Source organism: Centropristis striata, chromosome 17 (assembly GCF_030273125.1).
Source record: "Centropristis striata isolate RG_2023a ecotype Rhode Island chromosome 17, C.striata_1.0, whole genome shotgun sequence".
NCBI lineage: Eukaryota > Metazoa > Chordata > Actinopteri > Perciformes > Serranidae > Centropristis > Centropristis striata.
The window spans coordinates 11,864,365-11,889,580 of NC_081533.1; the positions used below are offsets into that span (position 1 = coordinate 11,864,365).

General features: G+C 38.2%; 4 protein-coding genes across 4 annotated transcripts in view; all 4 read right to left on the reverse strand.

Annotated features, from left to right (window-relative positions):
- The window catches only part of LOC131989017 (complement C1q-like protein 2), a 3,377-nt gene extending 187 nt beyond the window's left edge, over positions 1–3,190 (reverse strand). The window contains exons 1-3 of the mRNA XM_059354176.1: positions 2,955–3,190; positions 1,920–2,051; positions 1–929 (exon numbers count right to left, since the gene is read on the reverse strand). The exon at positions 1–929 is cut by the window's left edge and continues 187 nt beyond it. Of these exons, the coding sequence (XP_059210159.1) occupies positions 646–929; positions 1,920–2,051; positions 2,955–3,141 (603 nt within the window). The 5' untranslated portion in view covers positions 3,142–3,190 and the 3' untranslated portion in view covers positions 1–645. The remainder of the gene's footprint in view (positions 930–1,919; positions 2,052–2,954) is intronic.
- Positions 3,191–9,721: 6,531 nt separating this feature from the next.
- LOC131989763 (complement C1q-like protein 3) lies at positions 9,722–13,002 on the reverse strand. The gene is made up of 3 exons (XM_059355086.1): positions 12,760–13,002; positions 11,573–11,707; positions 9,722–10,505 (listed from the first exon to the last, which is right to left on the reverse strand). The coding sequence occupies exons 1-3, from the start codon at positions 12,935–12,937 to the stop codon at positions 10,204–10,206; spliced, it is 615 nt and encodes a 204-aa protein (XP_059211069.1). The 5' UTR covers positions 12,938–13,002; the 3' UTR covers positions 9,722–10,203.
- Positions 13,003–13,543: 541 nt separating this feature from the next.
- On the reverse strand, positions 13,544–16,392 carry LOC131989968 (collagen alpha-2(VIII) chain-like). The gene is made up of 3 exons (XM_059355346.1): positions 15,852–16,392; positions 15,489–15,617; positions 13,544–13,946 (listed from the first exon to the last, which is right to left on the reverse strand). Exons 1-3 carry the CDS (start codon positions 16,081–16,083, stop codon positions 13,666–13,668), a joined length of 642 nt encoding a protein of 213 aa, XP_059211329.1. The 5' UTR covers positions 16,084–16,392; the 3' UTR covers positions 13,544–13,665.
- Positions 16,393–21,256: 4,864 nt separating this feature from the next.
- Positions 21,257–25,216, reverse strand: part of casq1b (calsequestrin 1b) — a 37,086-nt gene continuing 33,126 nt past the window's right edge. Inside the window, exon 11 of the mRNA XM_059354929.1 lies at positions 21,257–21,937. Within this exon, the coding sequence (XP_059210912.1) occupies positions 21,650–21,937 (288 nt within the window). The 3' untranslated portion in view covers positions 21,257–21,649. The remainder of the gene's footprint in view (positions 21,938–25,216) is intronic.

Consider the following 25,216-nt stretch of genomic DNA (forward strand, 5'->3'; position numbering starts at 1 on the left):
TTGTCTCTTTCTATGTGGAAAAACCTACAACGAAACAATTTGATTGGAGCAGCAATATCTTCTTTTCTACAATTTTCCAAATAAATCAAAGCATTAACCCTTAATAGGACACTCATTGTAATACTTGCAAATTCCAAATTTCAACCCTAGAGAATATTGGAGGATATTACATACAGCCAGAATGTGTAAAAAAAAAAACATACCAAAATAATATTTTGAGAAAAAAGTTTTCGAGATTAAAATGGCAAATCTCCGAGAATTTTTTTTGTAGATTTATGAGATTTAAAGTGGTAAATCTGGGAAAAAAGTTGCTTTTTTCCCACTTTTTTCACGTAAATCTGCAACTTTTTTCGCGCAGATTTGCCACTTCAAATCTCTTAAATCTGTGCCTTTTTTTCTTGTAGATTTGACACTTTAATCTAGTAAATTGGCAACTTTTTTCTCGAAATATTACCTGAAGTTACCAAATATAGTTCTTTGCCTGATAAAGGGTTAATTCAGCATAATACGAGTACATAAGACTAGTCTCATGTTAAACTCACTAATTTATTTAAGCAACTGCCATCTGGTTCAACAGGTTTGCCAGATTTTCATACATTTAAACATCTTCATTCAGAAATTAATAGATGTGCAGTGCATTGATTCTCACATTTGAGTGACAAGAAAACCGCTGAAGGTTGTATGGTGGTCATTTCCCCAAACATATGCGTTTAGATCCATGCGCACATACACCTGGTCTCTTGACTGCAGCTGCACGAATGCTGCATTTCCTCCGTTATCAGCTGTGTCAAACTCAGACGACGTGTGATCAGACGTAATGACGATAACTTCATTGTTCTTGTAAAGAGTCAGGTGTGCCACGGATTGCCCTCCAGCATGATAGAAGATGGTAAAGTAATAAAGACCTGAAACAGGTGCAGTGAAGATACCTGTGGAAACAAACAGAGTGGTGGATAATGTTATAATAGTTTTGGATTTTTAAATAGTTTTAGGTTTAATTCAGTTGTACTTTTTTTTTAAATTCAGTTTGTTAGAATTAGTTTTTAGAGTGAGCTTGCTTTTTTTTTTTTTTTTTTGAAAATGCTTTGTTTTAGTTTAGTTGATATTCGTTGTTTTTTTTGTAATGGCGTATTTGTTGGCTGCGAGATTCAAAAAGGTCACAATAAATGTTGCCTTTATTTCTTTTGCCTTGTCCATCTCAGCCCCAATAAGGTTATTAACTCTTGAAGCTCTGGGTGTTTTGAATCTTGGTTCGAGAAAAGTGATGAACTTTTTGAAGGCAATAGACTCACATAGTCGTGTAACATCCCAATCTCAATAAACATTTATGAATGTGAACCTGTATTAAAAATGTTGACAAAGATGAAAACGAAGGACATTTTTATTTTAATTTGAGTTGGTTTTAGTTTTTTAACACTAAATACAGTGTCAGTTAGTGATCCTTTTTTTTAATTATAGTTTTTATAACATAATTATAACTTTTTTCTCATTAATATGACTTTTTTTCTCATAATTTTGACTTTTTATCTCATCATTTCGACTTAATATGGGGAAAAAGCCAAGTTTTCATTTTTCTTTTGGTGGAAATGAGCATCCATAGTAACCTGCCTTACTGCTCCACAAAAGTTACAAAAAATAACATATTTATACAAATATTATTCTTACATGAACATGAATCACATTTAATTATGTTTATCTGACGTTAACAAATTTAGATTTTAACTTAACATAAAGACACACTGAAATGGTTTATTAACTTGTACTTCTATAAATATAACTTGGCTCCCACACTGTCAATGCCCTTTCATTTAATATCAAGGATCAACTTTTGGGGTAACATTGTGCATTACACTCACTCCTTTACATACACATACAAACATGATCTATTTTTATGATAAATGAGAAACTGTGAGAATTACCTGTTGATGGATTGTAGGCGTTGCCGATGTTTGTTATGACAGTTTTGTACATTAAAGTTGTTGCTATGTTGAACGGTCCATAGGCCGCGCCCCCTCCTCCTAGAGCTGCAGTGAATGCCACCGTGGTTGTCTCTGTGTCAAACAAAACACTCTACTGTAGCATATGAATCAACAAATGAAATATACAGCTGTAAGTATGCTTCTTATCACTTTATTCTCAGCCTGTAGGTTAAACAAATTTATAATTTCTTGAGCAAGATCCATTCTGACAAGATCAACAAAATAAACCAATATCTATATATTTTACTCAGCCAACCAATAAACATTTATGAATGTGATCCTGTCGGAAAAATGTTGACAAAGATGAAAACGAAGGACATTTTAATTTTAGTTGGTTTTAGTTTTTAACCACACAATACAGTGTCAGTTAGTTATCCTTTAAAACATTTTTTTTTTAAAACATAATTATGAATTTTCTCATAATTATGACTTTTTATCTCATAATTTCAACCTTTTATCTCATAGTTATGACTTATCTCATAATTATGACTTTTTATCTCCTTTCTTTTATCCAGGTATACAACTACATACTTATAACTTGGCACCACCTCAGTGTCCACCCCACAGGTATTCACTGGCTGAAGGGGGGCTTGAACCTGTGAAATCTCTGATCATTTCCTTGGTCTTTGAGGTGTTCAGTAGGAGATAGTTCTTGTGACTCCAGCCACTGAAGGCTTTCATCAGATCCCCAAGAAAAGTGTGCAGACTCTACACAGCTCTTAATTAGTTTTGAACTTATATGGGCCAGCGATCACACAAGAATTTCCAGAGTCTTCTCATGGACAATGAAAGCATCAGTTGTTATACTGACTAGAGGCTTATGCATTATGACTTGACACGTTCTATCAAACTTTTTTTCATTTGAGTTGAAACAAAAAAAGTCCTCCAAACTAAATAATAACATGTAATAATCACAATACGCAAAATGAAGAATTTATTCATTAAATTAAATTAAATCTTTAAATTTCACTTTACCTTTGTTTTTCAGTTCCAGAATCTGCTTTTCACTCTCACTTGTCCTGGTTTCCATAGCGCTTAGTTTCTCTTTCATGTCAACTATTAATTTCAGGAATTCAGAAATTCTAGGAGTAGTTCCGTCTCCTTCCTGCGCCAAAATAAAGCCGCTGAACAGCAAGGTGAAAAATAAAATGATGAAATTCATCTTCCAAGTTGATTCAACACTGCTCGGTCACCAAAACTTTGACTGATGAGGTTGCTCTGGCTGCTTTTATTGGATTTTTCAACCTTCCAACGTGGTGTGGTCGTCATTTCCCGAAACATGAGTTTGTTTTCGTTATTTGTTGTCTTACTCTGTCAGTTTGCTCAGCTGATAAGCAATGAGCAAATAGCACAATTTCAGCAAATTCGTTGTATTAATCATTTATGTGGAGCTTAATGATTAAAAATGTTTTAACCTCAAAGTGCTTTAGTGAAGACAAAAAGGGGCACCAGGACCAAATCTTAAAATCAACACAAGCTAATGTACAAAGAAATGAATAAGAGTGAAAGCCTGATAAGATTGGAATTTGGTCTCAGGCGAAGTGGCAGCATGTAATTTCCAAGCTAACCATCTTGTCAATACTGGTCTCCGGATCGATCTAGTCACTTTTCCAGGGCCGTCAGTCGCTCCGAGATTTTTTCCAAAGTGCGGTTTGTGACCACAGCCTGAGTGCCGACAGCTCTGCCCATCGTATCAGTCATCTCAGGCAGCCTTATAGGGCTTTGGACAGCTGTCACCGTTTTCTGTGTATCTCGATTAACCAGAGCAATGCCTAATCCAATAAGCAAAAGACCTGTAATCAAGGTTCCGAATAGATAGAAATCTTCAATATCCTCCACGGAAAGAGCCGCCAGACACACGACACGCCACCTCTCCAATGCATCCATCGTGCAGCCAGAGAAACAAACAGAGTCAGAGAAGAAAGATGTGCAGTGCATTTGTGTGAACAGAAAACCATTGACCACTGGAGGTTGTATGGTGGTCATTTCCCTAAACATGTGAGTTTGCTTCACGCGTACATCCATTTGGCAAATGGACTTAAAATCTATTGTGATATCTGTTGTCTTACTGTGTTTTTTATGGGCAAGTTTATCTAACACGTATGAGATAGTAACTCCTACGTAGCCGTGAATATTAAGTGAGTAGTAAATAGCCATGTGGAACACGTAGTCTCTGCACAACATGATTCCATCGGACCTTATATCTACACTGCTTAACCCAAGTTGCTACATATGCACAGTCCTGTTATCACTCACTGCGTGAGTTTTGTGGTCCTCTGTGTCTTTTATTTCTTTTATTTATTTTACTACTTTTAACTACGTCTTTTATTTTATTTTACTATGTTTATCCGTTTGATTGTATTGTTTTATTTATGGCATAATTTTAGGTTTATACACTTATTATTTATTGCTGATTGGTATATGGAATTGTTTGTTTTATTGTTGATTTTATGTACAGCACTTTGGAGACGTTTGTGTTGTTTAAATGTGCTATACAAATAAAGGGGATTGGATTGTTATGTTTTACAGACATTTGTAGTTAAGATAGATTTGGTAATAAGACGTCTCTGCAACAACTTTATGGCTTCATGATACCTCTGACTGCCTGTATCTTGTTTAAAAGGTGACCTGGTTGTTGTTTTTTACAGCCCCTTTCAAACAAAACGTATCCAACAGACTTTTTTAAACATCCAACGTTGTATGGTAGTCATTTCCCGAAACATAAGTTTGTTTTTGTTGTCTTGCTGGTTCAGTTTGCTCAGCTGATAAGTAATGGGTAAATAGTGGAGCTTAATGATTAAACATGTTTTAACCTCAAAATGCTTTAGTAGAGACTAAAAAGGGCACCAGGACCAAATCTTAAAGTCAACACAAGCTTATGTACAAAGAAATGGAGACGAGTGAATTACTGTGTCACCAAAATAATTTTCCTGACTAAATGTCATTTCAATAGTTGATATTGGATACTGTGAAAATGGACATCCAACACCAGGCCATACTGCAAACCAATACTGAAGTTTGAGGAGATAAGAGTAAAGTTTATTGGGAAGGTGATGCCAAAGGAAATGCACGTGTTGATTAAAATCAAGAGGGTTTTCAGGAATACGTCTCTGTCACAACTTTATGGCTACATGTGTGACCTCATCAGTGACTTCCCTTATCTTTGGTTGGATTTAATGCAGATGAAATCATTTTAAACGTTTCACAGACTGTTGGACAACCGCCCAAGGCCCTGCTGTTGGAGGTCAACAAACTGAACTGAACTGTATCATTGAACTTTGTTTACTTCTGTTTGCATTCATCTCTCCCTCTCTGTGCTGGGAAGCAAAAGTCTTTTCATTTTCCAAATAAATCCAATATTCAGGATAAAGAACAAAATGAAGCAATGATTATTTTCAGAGTCTTTATTACATGAGCAACAGTCGTCTGTATCAATAGTTCCTGAAATACAATGGTAGTGGATGGATGGATGGATGGATGGATGGATGGGTGGGTGGATGGATGGATGGGTGGATGGGTGGGTTGATGGATGGATGGATGGATGGATGGGTGGACGGGTGGGTGGGTGGGTGGATGGATGGATGGATGGATGGATGGATGGATGGACGGGTGGATGGATGGATGGATGGATGGATGGATGGATGGGTGGATGGGTGAATGAATGCTAGTCTAGTCTAGTGTAGTGAGTCTTTATTACATGAGCAACAGTCGTCTGTATCAATAGTTCCTGAAATACAATGGTAGTGGATGGATGGATGGATGGATGGATGGATGGATGGATGGGTGGGTGGATGGATGGATGGATGGGTGGATGGGTGGGTTGATGGATGGATGGATGGATGGATGGATGGATGGATGGATGGATGGATGGATGGATGGATGGATGGATGGGTGGACGTGTGGGTGGGTGGGTGGTTGGATGGATGGATGGATGGATGGACGGGTGGATGGACGGGTGGGTGGATGGATGGATGGATGGATGGATGGATGGATGGATGGATGGATGGATGGGTGGATGGGTGAATGAATGCTAGTCTAGTCTAGTGTATTTATGTTTATGATCTCAGACATTGACTTCAGACATTTGAGAAACCAGAAACCCATTAAAGGTCGTAAGATGTTTGTAAGCCCAAACATGTGACTTTGCATTCATCCGCACAGACACCTGGTCTCCTGGCTGCAGCTGCACGAACACTGCGTTTCCTCCGTTATCAGCTCTGTCTGCTTCAGTTCGTCCGGCAAAATCGTGAGTCATTAGCACGGCCTCAGTGTTCTTTAAGAGCTCCAGCTGTGTTGGGTTGGTTGATGCAGAATGGTAGAAGATGGAAAAGTAATAAACACCTGCAACAGGGGCAGTGAAGACACCTGTGGAGACAACAGAGTGTTGCCAGTGGTGGAAGAAGTATTAACATCCTTTATTTAAGTGTTAATACCACACTGTGAAATGACTCCACTACCACCAAGAGTACTGCATTCACAACTTAATGAAGTAAAAGTACTAATACCACACTGTGAAATTACTCCATTACAGTAAAAGTTCTTCACAAATTACTGAAGTAAAAGTACAAAAGTATCAGCATCAAAATGAACTTAAAGTATCTGTAACTTCAAATAAAAGTACTCGTTATGCAGAATGGACCCACTCAGATTATTTTATATATTCCAAATATATTATTGGATTAATATTATGATGCATTTATGTAAGCAGCATTTCATTTTTATCAAGATAGCGCTCAGTTTAACTACTTTATGTTAAATCTCAACTGGAAAAGTAACTAAAGCAGGCAGCTAAACGTAGTGGAGTAAAAAGTTCAATATTTTCCTCTAAATTGTAGCAAAGTAGAAGTATTAAGTTACATTAAATGGAAATACTCAAGTAAAGAACTAGTACCTCAAAATTTTACTTAAGTACAGTAATTGAGTAAATGTATGTTAGCTGTTGCTGCCCCAACAGTTTCGACCAATCAGATAGTCGCACATTCATATTAAAAAACTCTAAAAGTAAGTTAGGCGTCCTTTTCTGGGAGGTGGTTACAGCTAACTGCTTTGCAGCCACAGACTGTATAAAATAGTTTGCAGCCTGTGATTTCTGAACAGAGAAGGTCCATGTACATGCTCACTCTTTCATTATTGTCTTAAATAAATATTCAAAAGGATTTTACTCTCATCTCATCTGTTCTGCAAAAAATATGAACTCTGACATGTACATAGTTACTTTTCACCACTGGGTGTTGGTCACTTTTTCTTCTAATTTCAGCTGAGAAGTCACATCACAAATCTTTTATTTCTTTAATGCCCTCCAACCAAATGAAACAAGATTTTTTTTCCTTCAACGTTTCAAGGAGTTCTTAGACATTCAGAATAAAAGACAGGACATTTTATGTAGATTTTTTTTCTTCATATTATAGCAGAGCAGGCGGTATTTACTTACCTGTTGTTGGACTGTAGGCATTACAAAGTTTGCTCAGCTGATAAGCAATGAGCAAATAGCACAATTTCAGCAAATTTGTTGTATTAATCATTTATGTGGAGCTTAATGATTAAAAATGTTTTAACCTCAAAGTGCTTTAGTGAAGACAAAAAGGGGCACCAGGACCAAATCTTAAAGTCAACACAAGCTAATGTACAAAGAAATGAATAAGAGTGAAAGCCTGATAAGATTGGAATTTGGTCTCAGGCGAAGTGGCAGCATGTAATTTCCAAGCTAACCATCTTGTCAATACTGGTCTCCGGATCGATCTAGTCACTTTTCCAGGGCCGTCAGTCGCTCCGAGATTTTTTCCAAAGTGCGGTTTGTGACCACAGCCTGAGTGCCGACAGCTCTGCCCATCGTATCAGTCATCTCAGGCAGCCTTATAGGGCTTTGGACAGCTGTCACCGTTTTCTGTGTATCTCGATTAACCAGAGCAATGCCTAATCCAATAAGCAAAAGACCTGTAATCAAGGTTCCGAATAGATAGAAATCTTCAATATCCTCCACGGAAAGAGCCGCCAGACACACGACACGCCACCTCTCCAATGCATCCATCGTGCAGCCAGAGAAACAAACAGAGTCAGAGAAGAAAGATGTGCAGTGCATTTGTGTGAACAGAAAACCATTGACCACTGGAGGTTGTATGGTGGTCATTTCCCTAAACATGTGAGTTTGCTTCACGCGTACATCCATTTGGCAAATGGACTTAAAATCTATTGTGATATCTGTTGTCTTACTGTGTTTTTTACGGGCAAGTTTATCTCACACGTATGAGATAGTAACTCCTACGTAGCCGTGAATATTAAGTGAGTAGTAAATAGCCATGTGGAACACGTAGTCTCTGCACAACATGATTCCATCGGACCTTATATCTACACTGCTTAACCCAAGTTGCTACATATGCACAGTCCTGTTATCACTCACTGCGTGAGTTTTGTGGTCCTCTGTGTCTTTTATTTCTTTTATTTATTTTACTACTTTTAACTACGTCTTTTATTTTATTTTACTATGTTTATCTGTTTGATTGTATTGTTTTATTTATGGCATCATTTTAGGTTTATACACTTATTATTTATTGCTGATTGGTATATGGAATTGTTTGTTTTATTGTTGATTTTATGTACAGCACTTTGGAGACGTTTGTGTTGTTTAAATGTGCTATACAAATAAAGGGGATTGGATTGTTATGTTTTACAGACATTTGTAGTTAAGATAGATTTGGTAATAAGACGTCTCTGCAACAACTTTATGGCTTTATGATACCTCTGACTGCCTGTATCTTGTTTAAAAGGTGACCTGGTTGTTGTTTTTTACAGCCCCTTTCAAACAAAACGTATCCAACAGACTTTTTTAAACATCCAACGTTGTATGGTAGTCATTTCCCGAAACATAAGTTTGTTTTTGTTGTCTTACTGGTTCAGTTTGCTCAGCTGATAAGTAATGGGTAAATAGTGGAGCTTAATGATTAAACATGTTTTAACCTCAAAATGCTTTAGTAGAGACTAAAAAGGGCACCAGGACCAAATCTTAAAGTCAACACAAGCTTATGTACAAAGAAATGGAGACGAGTGAATTACTGTGTCACCAAAATAATTTTCCTGACTAAATGTCATTTCAATAGTTGATATTGGATACTGTGAAAATGGACATCCAACACCAGGCCATACTGCAAACCAATACTGAAGTTTGAGGAGATAAGAGTAAAGTTTATTGGGAAGGTGATGCCAAAGGAAATGCACGTGTTGATTAAAATCAAGAGGGTTTTCAGGAATACGTCTCTGTCACAACTTTATGGCTACATGTGTGACCTCATCAGTGACTTCCCTTATCTTTGGTTGGATTTAATGCAGATGAAATCATTTTAAACGTTTCACAGACTGTTGGACAACCGCCCAAGGCCCTGCTGTTGGAGGTCAACAAACTGAACTGAACTGTATCATTGAACTTTGTTTACTTCTGTTTGCATTCATCTCTCCCTCTCTGTGCTGGGAAGCAAAAGTCTTTTCATTTTCCAAATAAATCCAATATTCAGGATAAAGAACAAAATGAAGCAATGATTATTTTCAGAGTCTTTATTACATGAGCAACAGTCGTCTGTATCAATAGTTCCTGAAATACAATGGTAGTGGATGGATGGATGGATGGATGGATGGATGGGTGGGTGGATGGATGGATGGGTGGATGGGTGGATGGATGGATGGATGGATGGATGGATGGGTGGACGGGTGGGTGGGTGGGTGGATGGATGGATGGATGGATGGATGGATGGATGGATGGATGGATGGACGGGTGGATGGATGGATGGATGGATGGATGGATGGATGGATGGATGGATGGATGGATGGGTGGATGGGTGAATGAATGCTAGTCTAGTCTAGTGTAGTGAGTCTTTATTACATGAGCAACAGTCGTCTGTATCAATAGTTCCTGAAATACAATGGTAGTGGATGGATGGATGGATGGATGGATGGATGGATGGATGGATGGGTGGGTGGATGGATGGATGGATGGGTGGATGGGTGGGTTGATGGATGGATGGATGGATGGATGGATGGATGGATGGATGGATGGATGGGTGGACGGGTGGGTGGGTGGGTGGTTGGATGGATGGATGGATGGATGGATGGACGGGTGGATGGACGGGTGGGTGGATGGATGGATGGATGGATGGATGGATGGATGGATGGATGGATGGATGGGTGGATGGGTGAATGAATGCTAGTCTAGTCTAGTGTATTTATGTTTATGATCTCAGACATTGACTTCAGACATTTGAGAAACCAGAAAACCATTAAAGGTCGTAAGATGTTTGTAAGCCCAAACATGTGACTTTGCATTCATCCGCACAGACACCTGGTCTCCTGGCTGCAGCTGCACGAACACTGCGTTTCCTCCGTTATCAGCTCTGTCGGCTCCATATTGTCCGGCAAAATCGTGAGTCATTAGCACGGCTTCAGTGTTCTTTAAGAGCTCCAGCTGTGTTGGGTTGGTTGATGCAGAATGGTAGAAGATGGAAAAGTAATAAACACCTGCAACAGGGGCAGTGAAGACACCTGTGGAGACAACAGAGTGTTGCCAGTGGTGGAAGAAGTATTAACATCCTTTATTTAAGTGTTAATACCACACTGTGAAATGACTCCACTACCACCAAGAGTAATGCATTCACAACTTAATGAAGTAAAAGTACTAATACCACACTGTGAAATTACTCCATTACAGTAAAAGTTCTTCACAAAATACTGAAGTAAAAGTACAAAAGTATCAGCATCAAAATGAACTTAAAGTATCTGTAACTTCAAATAAAAGTACTCGTTATGCAGAATGGACCCACTCAGATTATTTTATATATTCCAAATATATTATTGGATTAATATTATGATGCATTTATGTAAGCAGCATTTCATTTTTATCAAGATAGCGCTCAGTTTAACTACTTTATGTTAAATCTCAACTGGAAAAGTAACTAAAGCAGGCAGCTAAACGTAGTGGAGTAAAAAGTTCAATATTTTCCTCTAAATTGTAGCAAAGTAGAAGTATTAAGTTACATTAAATGGAAATACTCAAGTAAAGAACTAGTACCTCAAAATTTTACTTAAGTACAGTAATTGAGTAAATGTATGTTAGCTGTTGCTGCCCCAACAGTTTCGACCAATCAGATAGTCGCACATTCATATTAAAAAACTCTAAAAGTAAGTTAGGCGTCCTTTTCTGGGAGGTGGTTACAGCTAACTGCTTTGCAGCCACAGACTGTATAAAATAGTTTGCAGCCTGTGATTTCTGAACAGAGAAGGTCCATGTACATGCTCACTCTTTCATTATTGTCTTAAATAAATATTCAAAAGGATTTTACTCTCATCTCATCTGTTCTGCAAAAAATATGAACTCTGACATGTACATAGTTACTTTTCACCACTGGGTGTTGGTCACTTTTTCTTCTAATTTCAGCTGAGAAGTCACATCACAAATCTTTTATTTCTTTAATGCCCTCCAACCAAATGAAACAAGATTTTTTTTTCCTTCAACGTTTCAAGGAGTTCTTAGACATTCAGAATAATAGACAGGACATTTTATGTAGATTTTTTTTCTTCATATTATAGCAGAGCAGGCGGTATTTACTTACCTGTTGTTGGACTGTAGGCATTACCAATGTTTGTTTGCACTTCTCCGTAGATTAAAGTTTGCGGTCTGGTAGAGGGTCCAATGTGCGCTCCTCCTCCTACATCTATCCCTGCACTGAATATCACCGTGGTGTTTTCTGTGTGAGACAAAACAGAACTTTGTTAACCCTTCTGTACTCTTGGGCTCCTTTTTTGACCCCAAATCATTTTCAACATACGATTAAAAAAGGTTAACTTTCATAGATTTGCTTGAACTTTTCAGCATATGTACCCCTCTGCATCCGTTATAGATAATATACATTTCAACTTTCTTCATACACTTTTTATGTGTTTTATACATTTTTATAGCACCCATGGTCCTCACTGGTCAAAAATGACCTCATGACATTAGACTGGTTTAAGGACATGTATAAAAAACCTTTTAAGGTAACTCATGACCAACACATTGATATATCATTTTCATATTTTTTTCATTATTATCGGTCAATTTTAGTCAAATATACAAAATTAGGCCTTATTTCAAAAGAAAAAAAAGTATTAAAATTTGAATTTTTTTTTTCAATAGAAATAGTGGGAAAAAAATTCTTGCTGGGAATGCACAGAGTAGGTTATGTCAACTTTTAGTGAATCCTATGTTTTGAAAACATTGCACATTTTTAGATGACAGCAAAAAAAAAGTTTAAAAAAATCACAGCCATGGTCCTCAGGGGTCAAAAAGGACCCCATGACATTCGACTGGTTTTAGGACAAGTAGAAAAAAATGATTAACTTTTTTTTTTCACCTTTTACGGCACGTCAAGACCAACACATTGATATATATTTTTTGTATATTTGAGTAAAAATGACCAATAATAATGAAAAAAATATGTAAATTATATATCAATGTGTTGGTCACGAGTTACCTTAGAAGGTGAAAAAAAAGTTTTTCACATTTTTTTCTACATGTCCTAAAAGCAGTCTAATGTCATGGGGTCCTTTTTGACCCCTGAGGACCATGGCTGTTATACCTTTTTTAGGAGTACACAAGGGTTCAGTATTTCCAAAGACTTTAGCAAGCATGTGAATTACAACCTGTCAGTTCAAATGTTTTGTCTCGATGCTTCCGTCTTCTGTCATTTTGTTTCATCTCACAAACCCATTGTGTTCCATGACATACACAAGAACAAAAAATATATAAACTTCACTTCACTTTTGTTCTTCAGCTCCAGAATCTGGCTTTCACTTTCTGTCAGCCTGGTTTCCATGACTCGTAGTTTTTCTTCCAAGGCACACAATTTTTGGAGATCGCAGCTGTCAGGAAGACCAGATTTTACTGTTACAGTAAAAGTGCTGAAAAGAGACACCAACAATAAAATGGTAAAATTCATCTTTGAAGTTGATTCAAAGTTGCTCTGTCACTGAATCTCTGACTGATGTGATCCCTCTGACTGCCTGTATGTTGTTTTAAAGGTAACCTGGTTGTGTGTCGCCCCCCCCCCCCCCCCCCCCCCCCCCCCCCCCACCACCCACCACCCAACGTTGTATGGTAGTCATTTCCCAAAACATATGTTTGTTTTTGGTATTTGTTGTCTTCCTGATTCAGTTTGCTCAGCTGATAAGCAATGGATCAACATAAGGCAATGTACAAAGAAATGAAGATGAGTGAAATACTGTGTCACTAAAATTATTTTCCTGACTAAATGTCATTTCAATAGTTGAATACGTCTCTGTCACAACTTTATGGCTACATGTGTGACCTCATCAGTGACTTCCCTTATCTTTGGTTGGATTTAATGCAGATGAAATCATTTTAAACGTTTCACAGACTGTTGGACAACCGCCCAAGGCCCTGCTGTTGGAGGTCAACAAACTGAACTGAACTGTATCATTGAACTTTGTTTACTTCTGTTTGCATTTATCTCTCCGTCTCTGTTTTCCAATGAAAATCCAATATTCAGGATAAAGAACGAAATGAAGCAATGATTATTTTCAGACTCTTTATTACATGAGCAACAGCCGTCTGTATCAAAAGTTTCTAAAAATACAATGGTAGTGTATTTCAGACTTTTACATCTAACTTCAGGCAGGAATAAACTGATATACAATGCATCAATTATCACATTTGAGCAACCAGAAAGCCGCTGAAGGTTGTGTGGTAGTCGGTTCCCCAAACATGAGAGTTTGCAGCCATGCGCACATACACTTCGTCTCCCGGCTGCAGCTCCAGGAACGCTGCGTTTCCTCCGTTATCAGCTCCGTCAAACTCTGAACGTTTGTCATGGGTCATAATCATGAGCTGGGTGTTCTTGTACAGTAACAGCTTTCCCTCATGTGCTCCTCCAGCATGGTAGAACATGGTAAAGTAATAGACACCTGCAACAGGTGCAACGAAGGTACCTGTGGAAAGGACAGGGTTTTTCTTTTTAAAATGACAACTCTGAAGTCGAATAATCAAATCAACCATTAAATACTGACGCACATGCAACCTCTTCCATTTTGGAATTGTCACTTTTTTCTAGTGTCATGCATAGTGGCTTTTCAAAATAAACTTCACTGTTTACGGGAAATTGTTACCTTACGTACGTAATAAAACCACTTGGCTAAGGTTAGGGTACAGGGTTACTACTACTGTTTGACCCATCTACTACCTACTGCGCTACTTCTATTACATAATTTACACTAAGCATATGATGCCACAGATTGGTTTACGTCTCAGTCAATTGACCGGTGCGTCTTATGGCCGTGACAAAACATCAGTAAAGGACGAGTTGGGGTTGAGACGGGGCTGGACCAGGTTCATTTATCTATCCATCTATTTCTCTGATGAGTCCGGTAGTTTGTTTTTTTAGTTTAGTTTCTAATTTTGGCTTGTATTAAGGGTTAAAAGCTGAGCCTGACATCACCACATTAGCCTGGAAACTCTCGAAAGGGCCTTACCAACAAGCTCAGACCAAATCTTTGAATAAACCCACAACCAATCGGAGCGACAAATTGTGAGGCGGTGCTAAGCAACACATGCAAGTTTGGGAGGTGCTTGGCTCATTTTCGAGCAGGAAAAACATTGAAGACTGCTCACAAACAATAGCCAAACAGTACAAGAGAACATTTGAATAGAAAAATGGGCAACGCTTTAACAAAATATTGATCAGCACTGCCAAGGCCAGAATGTCAGTCATTGTAACTAACCCATACAATGTAAAACCCACATAGGATGAAAAAAGAAGAAGCAGGATACAAAACTGCATTCTATGTGCCCATTGTGCAATAAAACTGATATGTGCAATACAATGAATATGTGCAACACACTATCTACCTCGTCTATACCTTCTGTAGTATATTCAGTGGTTATTTTTCTTGTTTTATATTTATTTCTGACATCACACGTCCCCATTTTTGTCCTTGTTTTAGCTCAGTGTTCTACCATATTTTTAAATGTTTTACTCGTGTGTTTTGTTGTTATGATTGCTTTAACTATGCAACTTAGGCAGTGGCACTCCCAATTTTGTTGTATAGTTGACTATATAATGACAATGAAGGCTATATGATTTGATAAATGGTTGGCTGGAAATCCATCTAAATGGGAAAGAGATTTGATGGATCTGCCAGAGCAAATAAAACACGAGCCCATGGATTTGGCTGGTTTCCGGACTCGGTGACTGCTCATTGTTCTGCTGTCCCAATGATCATAAAATATGCTCTAGAGACCAGTGCTTTTAAAAAAATATTATAATAGTGAGACAATGCTTTGGTTAAAGAATGGTTAGGTTTAGGCACAAACATTACCTGGTTAGGGTTTAAGAAAGTTTGTGGTTTGGGTTAAAGGACTATTTAGTGGTTCGGAACAATGGCATGGCACCAACAAAGACACTTTATTTATGCAATTTTTGTATTCAGTAGAACATTGTGGTTAGTAAGCTTGCAGCTGACTATGAGTAATACCTGTGACTGGACTGTAGGCTTCACCGATGTTTGTAATCACTGTTTTGTAGATTAAAGTTGAGTCTGCGTCGAAGGGTCCGATGGCTCTGCTCCCACCTGTCGCTGCACTGAATATCACCTTGGTTTTTTCTGTGTGAAACAAAACATGCTGATCACAGAAGTATTTCCAGAGTATTTTCATTAAAAGTCCCAAACCGGAGGCATTAGTTGTTTCTATGTAATACCTAAAAAGAGACTTCTGTCAAGTTATATGACAATATGTTCCATCATCCTTTGACTTATTCTGTTGCAATTCAATTAACTGTGTGTATTCCATCAAGTACATAAAATGCTTAATTATTTATTTAATAAACCGCACTTTACCTTTGTTTTCACTGTCTGTCAGCCTGGTCTCCACAGCTTCTAGTTTTTCTCTCAAGGTACCAAGCTCTTTGAGGAGCTCGCACATGTCAGGGTGACATGGCTGTGCTTCAGTCGGAGCCTCAACTTCCTCCTGCGCCAAAATGAAGCCGCTGAACAGCGACACAAGCAACAAAATGGTCAAATTCATCTTCCAAGTTGAGTCAAGATCTTTCTGAGCTCTGACTGATGTCATCCCACTGGCTGCTTTTATGCTGTTCAAAGATGACCTGTTAATTTTTAACACCCCATATGATACGTGGATTTATTATCTCAATGCATCTGCCAGTCTATCTGTTATCCAACTGTTTTGGCTCAGTTCAAAGTGCTTCTCACTTGCAAGGATCACACCATTATTAACAAAAATGTGTTTAAAGGTTTATGAAAGAAATAACTTGTGAGAGGCTTGAACGAATGGGGCTCATCCGGTTTGCTGAATGATTTGACAGGGAATCCACCACAGCAACCCGGGTATGACTAACCCCTTCAGAACCCTATGGAGAGGAAAAAAGGAGGACTCGGTTGGGAGGCAGGGGTGCAAAATACGAAAGCAGAACAGGAGGAATGGGTTAGGCGGGTATTTATGGGAAATGCGGGAAGTGACGTGGTTAAGGCGTGGTCCTGCTCCTGAAATTCTGCTACTTAGCATTCATATTAAAAGAAACACAAGGCAACATAAAGTCACACATAAATAGCATGTTTATTTTAATATCATCAAAATCATAATTAATCCGAAAAACATTTGTCAAAAAAATTCTGCATACTGGGGAATTGCATAAATTGGGTGTCACTGGAAAGCTGAGACTCTTGTGGATTCAATGAGCCCAATTTTATTCACCTGTGATGATGTTAGTCCAAATAGTAGCATTTCATTGCAGTGAAACTTGAGCTCACCTCTAGGATAATCACAGCCTCATGAAACTTTACAACCACAAACTAGAGACCTAGAGCATCCAGAGGATGAATGGCTTTACTAGTTATATCAATAACAGAAGTGCTCTCCATCCAATCGTCAAAAAAATGCAATTCTTGCAGAAATCTCCAAAATGTAAAAAGTTTTTGAAACAAAATGACAGTCAGGATTTTTCTATGGTGTTCCTCAAGGTCTTGGTGATCTTAATGTGATGTTTCGGAAGAATATTTCTGAAGAATTGTTGACAATTTTGATAAATTCTCAAGTGGTAAAAAAACGTATCAAAACCAACCAAAAAATTGCTGCAACAACTTCTGAGACACAATTGACCATAAGAATGGCCGTCACATACATCCATCATAATTTAAATTAATTAAATAAATATTTAACTGATTTTATATAATTATTAAAACTTGACCCACATAGCTGAGCTGCAAATTAATCTTCAGGTTCTCAGTTTTCAGTACACCTCTCTTTTGTAGCATCTACTATTGACCTGCTATTTCCCCCTAAATATCAGCAGTCCGAACCCCTGCCACTCTAAAAAAAAAAAGGAGAAGGGAGGTGGACCCTAAGGGGTTTACTACCCAATGTACTACTTAAATAATCGAAAGCCTGAAATACAATTATGGCTTTTAGTTGTGGTGTGCCACCCAAGGATTTGTAAAATTCTGTCGGCGCCACTGGAAACAGTAGCAAAATTTAATGACTCAATGACTTATTTAGATTTTAAATCCATATTTAAAAACTTTCCCAGTATCTTGATAGCTGACACCAGTAATGTGTCACTTAATTGTAGGTATTGCTGAAATCTCCTTTTACTTTCGAAGTGCACGTATCAGTGTTGAAGGTAAAAGCTCATCTTTATCATTCCGCCATAAAAGCATAAAAACTCAAGTCCTCCCGTCCTTATCAACACTTTCTTTGTGATATATTTACACATATCACACTTTTCAGTGATAAAACGATAACTCTGACTTTTTTTATCGTTGTCCCAGGTGTTTACACAGCCCACGCCCATTTATCTAAATAGAGACTGGCATCCTGGCATGTTTGACCTTCTGTATTTACTAGACAAAGAATTAAAACACTTTAGCGTTGATTATTTCTTGAAAGTTCAGGAAAGTGAGGAGACCATTCAGGCAAAGCTAGCCCCCGAAAAAGAATCACATCAAGATGTTTCTATCTCACAGCGTCTCTCTCATATCTGGACACTATCCAATCTTAGTACCTAGTAATAAAGTACTGACTAAAGCATTAATTGACTTCTTCATGACTTCCCAACGTAAAAACGAAGCAGTGTGTTTCCCTGCTGTCAGCTTCCCTCTAAAGTACTGGTTTGAAACTCCTGGCCTATTATCATCAACTTTGATTATAATAGTCCAAATAAAACCAAAGATAAGGTAATATATATTTAGTATTAAAATATAGAACTACATTTTCTCCTCATTTTACCTCTAATATGTAATAATTGTTACGAACATTTAAAATCTGTCATTGAGCATGATTGCGATTTTCAAAAACAGTTATACGTGCAGTGTGTTTCCCTGCTGTCAGCTTCTAAAATCTAAATCTAAATCTAAAATGTCCCATTATATTAATTTACAGATTTTGACTTTCATTTTATAGTTAATATTTGTAATAAAAAACAATTTCTTTTTTTATGGCATTTGAACTTGATGTAGAAATGCAAAATAGACAAACATGTTTACATTCTGATCACATGTTGTAATGTTTTGCATTGAGGTTCTGTTGATTTTGTTGTTTTTATTCTTGTGATTATGATAATCTGATCATCATTTCTGAATTCAACCACAAATGTATTTCTCAATCTTAAGAATTTTTGTCCTTTAATTTGTTGATTGTATGACTTCTAATTTGGCTGATGTTTCACTTATCATTTTGTTTTTAGCTATAGTAGCATAAATTGAAAAAAAAAACCCACATTATTTCTTGAGCAGGTGTTATCTTGTCCCTGAAAGAACAATGCAATGCATTCTGACTGTACCAACAAAATAAACCAACGTCAAGAACTCAGTCAGTTAAAAGCTAACGGTCAAGGAAACAGTAGCAAACAAATCAATGAACCCTCACCTCATTTTATGATTTGTTATTGAGATTTTTAATCCATATTGCCCTAGAACTGTGTTTCCTATCAGTGTCTTTAAGCTGACCCCTGTAGTTTATTAATTTATTGAAGGTATTGCGAGAACACCTTTTTCTTCAGAAGAGCAGGTATCAGTGTGAAAAGTAAAAGCTCATCTTTATTATGCAGCTGTAAAATCATAAAAATGTCCGTGCTCCCGTCCTTATCGACTCATTTCTTTGCGGTATGTTTACATAACACAAGATACGACATTGAGTCAGTGATAAATGAGTAAAGTCTTCATTGCTTGGTGTCTTGCAAAAGATGATAAACTCCAGTTCAAATCAATTTTCAACTTTATTATCAATTGTAAGAAGTTTGTAACCCTTTAAAACCTTAAAGAAAGCATGATCGGAGTGGAGTTTTTAGCAACTGACAGCAGCTCTATAGCTCGGTTTGTTGGTTGCTCGCTCCACAAATCCGTCCCCAACCTTTGGTGCAGTTTTCGTGCTGGGAGATGGTATACTTGAATAATTATGATAAGGCAGATAGCCAATGTGTTTTGCTCCACTGTAGCTTTCCTCTTTCCCACAGCCCTGAGACAGCGCAGTTTATGTTCCCACAGAGGTAAGATGTGACTATAAGCTGTATGTTATCATGTTTAGGCTTTGTAACTACATTACATTTAGTCATTAAGCAGACGCTTTTATCTACAGCTACTTACAGAAAAAGGTAGAGAGGGACGCCCCTGCTCTGGTAGGAACTGGTAGTGCGTTCCACCAATGGGGAACAACAAACGCAAAGAGTTTAGATTGCCTTGAACAAACGGGTGGCAGAGCCAGGCGCCGTTCATTGGAAAACCCCTAAATTCCACTGAATGCGTAACGCCTGCAGATCCGTTGGCGGAGCCGATGCGTATTCATTATCATCAATGTGTGAGATTCCACCGACTCCAGATACGCTGCGTAGTGAGTCCGACGTCGCACGGCCATCCGTCAGCCCTCGCAACACTTGCGCAGAGCTTCTATTTTTGACGGACGACAGAGCATGGCGCATAAATTCAGCACGGAGCAGATCGGTCGTGCACAGACACAAAATAAAACATATGGTATATGTTCAAAATAAAATACAATTATCTATGACCCGTTTATATAAAGACAACCATAAAAAGGAAGTGGATTGGAAAACCATTGCAGGAGTAATGGGAGTGGATGGTAAGTTACTAATATGGTCCAATAAATGTAGTTTGAAAGCAAATGATCTGTTCTTGTACATTAAATGAGACATTCTCTAGTCCAGTTATATCACTTGATTGCGTGTGAATTTGCGAGATCTCGTGCGTTCTCGGGACTCCGCTGTCCACAACAGTGCGGATCACAGACGGATCGGGACCCGTTTCGGGGTTGTATCGCATCCAGTAGAATCCCGGGGTAAGCCTGAATCAGGGCGTTCAAGTAGGTTGGTGCAGTCCCGGAGACAACTTTGTAGGAGAGCATTAGAGAGATGTTGTTGTAAGAACAACACTCACACATAAAACAAACATCATACGGGTATGACACAGCTGTTGGTCTGTCCATGTCATTGGTAACTAGCCAATAGAACTCGGTTGCGTGTAAATCCAATCTGTATGGGGCGAGCCCAAGAAAGATGAAATGTGAATTATTACAGAAATCAGGGCTCATTCTGACTGGGATCTTGTGAGAGTGATGTCAGTCTGAGTCCAGCGCTGCATAACTTTACCTTGTGACCTAAATAAAGCCTGCATTGAGACCAGACTTTTTCTCCGGTTGTGTTTACTCTTGGCATCCAATCTCAGAACCAATCTGAGATCCTTTAGAGGCTTAAATTTGGCATGTAGGTGAAATGTTTTTGAGGTTGTATGTGAGTGGATGCATGCATGCAAATTCGCTCAATTACCTTGTATTGTCCATTGGAATTACTTTAATGTAAATGTTATTTAATGCAACCCAGCTTTTTAATAACAAGACAAAGTATGATTTCTGGGTGAGTGGTTGGGTGCTTGGACTTTGTTTTACTTGTCTGGAAGTCTAAAATATATTCATGGCATTGTATGATTGAATTTAACAAATGAATACAAAGCATTTAAATGTATGATTAAACAAAACACTCCTTTATATGCACATACAAATAGTGGGGTCTTTCATAAACCAATGACAACAAGAAACAGCATTGGTTTTTAAACATTTTTGTCTTTAATTTTTTAATATCAGAGCAGAAACAAATCATTTTATTTATTTTTTTTAGAATCCGGTACCTTAATAGTTTTCCAAGATTGTAACAATCTTAAGACTTTCCAGTGAATTTGGGTTTATTCTCTTTAAAAATAGTACAAGAAAGTGTTTGTTTCTTCTCTTCATCAAGTAGAAAACATGTCATTGAAACAGGATTACAGTAAATTGGAGAAAGTGAGGAAAGGGGTGAACCCCGGTCTGTGACATTAGGTAGAAAATGACAAGGAAGTTAGCCTCTGATAGCCTCTTTACTCACATTAATTGTGAACCTCGGAGGTTAGAGATTAGCAGGACAAGCAGCATTTTAAGCTGCAACGCTGTTCATCAACAAAGATGCAATTCCTCTGTTTTTCACAAAATCTCCTTCCCTGACTCATTATATTTGTCCTTTACTGGAAGCAAACAGACACAAAGTGTGTTTGCTCCAAGGTGTTAGAAAAGAACTGGTGCGACTTTTGGGTTTTGCCATTTCTGGCTAAATTATAGTGAAGTGAAAGATGGTGGTAAACATTTATTCATCGTCATCATCGTCGTCATCGTCGTCATCATCATCATCGTCGTCATCATCATCATCGTCGTCATCATCATCATCATCATCATCATCATCGTCGTCATCATCGTCGTCGTCGTCATCATCATCGTCATCATCATCGTCATCATCGTCGTCGTCATCGTCCTCCTCATCATCATCATCATCAGGGTCGATCTTTCCAGACAGAACGTCGTCGATCCACTGCTCGAGCTCATCAGCTGTGGGCATTTCATCCTGGTCATCCATTTCCATCCAAACGCTGTCGGCCTGCAGATCACAAGCACACACGAATATTTACAAAAAGAAAGGACAAAATGGCTCACAATGCCCAGTGGGCCGCTCAAAAAGGGTGTAAAATAGCCTAATAGCCTTATTTTCTAATTTTCCGAGAGTGCTTGAAATGATCATAGGTTACAGATGTTTCTGTTAGAAAATGTAACCAAAATGTCTTGGTTACATAAAAAAAAAAATTCTATGTCTAATTTGTATTAACCAGATCCTGTTAAAAACATTAAATTCTGTTCCTCAGCAACACTGTGAAGCCATGATTGATTCTGCTGAGACGAACGGTCATGTGACAAATATTCACTGAAAATATGTTTACACAGAGCTGAGAGGAGAGGACAGGAGAGGCTGTAAAAAATATTCATTAGTTAATAGTTCAATATGTATAGCACGTGGAGACCCAATTTTATTCCCAACATACATGATACACTTGTAAAAGTGTTGTAAATATAAATCCCATTTCATTCCAATGAAAAAATATATATATCCGAGAAATTCAACTGCAATCTTTTTCTTTTTTAAGGATTTATGTCATTATAACTGTTATTCTGCACAAAATACATGTTTTTGTTGTTCCCACTTCTAGCCATGATTGTGCTGATTGCATAGAGCTGCAGGACTTATAGATTTTATATGTATTTTATATATTGCAGTGAAATACAAGGCCACAGTGAGTAAAATGTAGCAGAAGCAGCTTATTGGGGTTCAGTGGGTTCCTATCACACAGCTTCAAACAAAGGCAGATAAGATTCGATTCCCTGAGCGCTGCACTTTAATAATTCATACTTCCCGATTCATAGATGGTAATGACCAGCTGCAAAAAAGACACTGCAAAAAAATCGCACTGAAACTGCTTATTGGGAGTTCAGCGGGTTAAAAGGACAATTTAAGCCCCGTTATATAATTATGCATCATGCCTTTAATTAAGGTGCAGCCTACATTAAGCGCGTGCCTGACTGCGTGTAAGCCCTCAGCCAATCAGCATCGGGATTCGGGAAAAGTTCAGGTGCACGGAGCGGTAGGTGGTGGTGGGGGGCTACGGATCCCTGCTGCCTTTGCCGTCGAGTTTGTTCCGATCATCGTAGTCGCGCCGTGAAGTGCCGGTTGGTGTGGATACCTCGGAGCCTAGATGCACGAGAAGAGCACGAGGACCCGGAACCTGCGAGCTGCTGTTAGCGGTGGCAGAGCTGCGACGCTAGCGCGGTGAAGAAGCGATATTTGTTTGGTTTACATCCCCGAGGCGAAGCGACCGTCTGCTAGATATGGATAAAAGTTAAGCGGGCGGTTGAGGCTTGTTTTTTTTAAACTCTTTTTAATTACATTCAATGGCTGAGAACAGTGACAGTGGATATGGCGGTGCTTCTGGTGCGTGTGCCCCCCTTCCCGGCACCCGTAACGCCTCCAGGTGACCCTCTTCAGACTGTAAGTAAAAGTGTGGTTGACGATAAGCAGTACAGTCATGAAAAAAATGTATTAGTCCACCCATGTTTTCTTCATTTTCTTGTTCATTTCAATGCCTGGCACAACTAAAGGTACATTTGTTTGGACAAATATAATGATAACAACAAAAATAGGGCATACAAGTTTAATTTAGGAGCTGATATCTAGCCATTTTTCTATGGTTTTCTTGATAATAACCAAAATCATTATCAAGAAATCCATGAAAAATGGCTAGATTTTAGCTCTTAAATTAAACTATTATGAGCTAATTTTTGTTATCATATTTGTCCAAACAAATGTACCTTTAGTTGACTGTATGAACTGTTTTTGAGATCAATGTTGGAATGGGAACTGTTTATCAGGTCACCCAAAGTGAAACTTTGATATATGTTATTCAGACCAAACAGTGTTTACTGTTAAATATTAAAGACAGAAATGACAATGAATGTTTATAACAGATGGAATACGTTTGTATTTGCCATCATAATGTGCACATCATTTTAATAAAATTTGTAACAGAGGGGTCCAGGTGAATGCTACGTGGGAGTCCTTGGCATTGCAGAGTTTAGGAACTCTTGTATTAGGCCAATGTCGTTGATAAAATATAGCTGCCATTTTTACTTTAATTAACTATTGAATAGTGTTATCCATGGGTGTATAACAAGAACTGGATCGGCTGTAGCCCGAACTCAGCACTTTTAGGATGCTTTCACTACCAAATCAATTTGGTTGTTCCAAAACAGAGTGAAGTTGATACTTTTGGTTCATTTTGTATTTAGTCTGGTTTGCTTTTACAGTGCAAAAATGTAAGTGGACCAATTTAATGCGCAGTTGGCCCACTAACAACACAGTTGGCAGTTCAGAGAGTCATCATACAAGCTGTTGAATGTAAACTATGTTTATTAATTTAAGCGATTTAGCTGATTATGCCCGTTGTGGGATTGACATATCTCAACGTTAATTGAATGTCCAAGAAGGACGTCCAGCTGATGACCAGGTAATGTCATGTCACAACTTTAATTTTGGAACTATTTTTGAACTTTGATTTGACGTTCAAACAACAGTAATTAAGCCTATATGTAAATAAATATTTCCTTGGCTGGAACTACTTAAACATAAGGGGACCAAATGTAAAAAAAAAAAAAGATTTCAGGAGGGTAGTTTGTATGAAGGCGGGAGTATTATAGAGTTGAAGAGTTGGCGGTGTAAAATGTAAACATGGGAAAAAACAAAGCAACATGAAGCGAATGCATCATGAAATATTGCTGTCGAAGCTTTTTACCTTTGACTCTGAACCGATCTATCGTGCGCAGGAACCAAACAAACTGTATTAAGGATCACCGCCCCAGAGTTCGCTGAAACCGACTAGACTTTGCTTTGTGAAAGCGGCTGTACGGTACTGACCAAATTATGTCAGTCCTACAGAATACCGATTTACGTTTAATCAAGCGGTACCTAATTTTGGTAACTGATATTGCATCTGGTTGAGACAGTAATTGTTTTTTCACAGCACATTAGCCGATTGTTTTGGGGGAAAAAACTATGCTGACAGTTCTCTACCGCGTTGTTGCTATATTACATCAATGGTGTTATCACAGAGGAGTGATAGATCGTTTGTATCTCACCAGTGAAAGGCGACCGTTACGTACATTTATAAGGATGTGATGTTCTCCTACAACCGGTTGGGGGGCTGTTTTAGGAAAACGCGCCCTTGGGAACGACATATGAGGTTGTATGGTTTGGAGGAATAGTTCGGTTAATGGAAGGTGTTGTGGATGACTCAAGAAGACCCACAGCTCTCTCACAGAAGGCTGGTGTACA

Bases quoted from the DNA above. Each gene is read 5' to 3' on its own strand.
- LOC131989763 (XM_059355086.1), bottom strand. From the start codon at position 12,937: ATGAATTTTACCATTTTATTGTTGGTGTCTCTTTTCAGCACTTTTACT. The intron at 11,708-12,759 runs GTGAAGTGAAGT...TGTCTCACACAG, and splicing joins TCTGGAGCTGAAGAACAAAA to AAAACACCACGGTGATATTC. The intron at 10,506-11,572 runs GTAAGTAAATAC...TTGTCTCCACAG, and splicing joins TGCCTACAGTCCAACAACAG to GTGTCTTCACTGCCCCTGTT.
- LOC131989968 (XM_059355346.1), bottom strand. From the start codon at position 16,083: ATGACATCAGTCAGAGCTCAGAAAGATCTTGACTCAACTTGGAAGATG. The intron at 15,618-15,851 runs GTAAAGTGCGGT...TGTTTCACACAG, and splicing joins GACAGACAGTGAAAACAAAG to AAAAAACCAAGGTGATATTC. The intron at 13,947-15,488 runs GTATTACTCATA...TCCTTTCCACAG, and splicing joins AGCCTACAGTCCAGTCACAG to GTACCTTCGTTGCACCTGTT.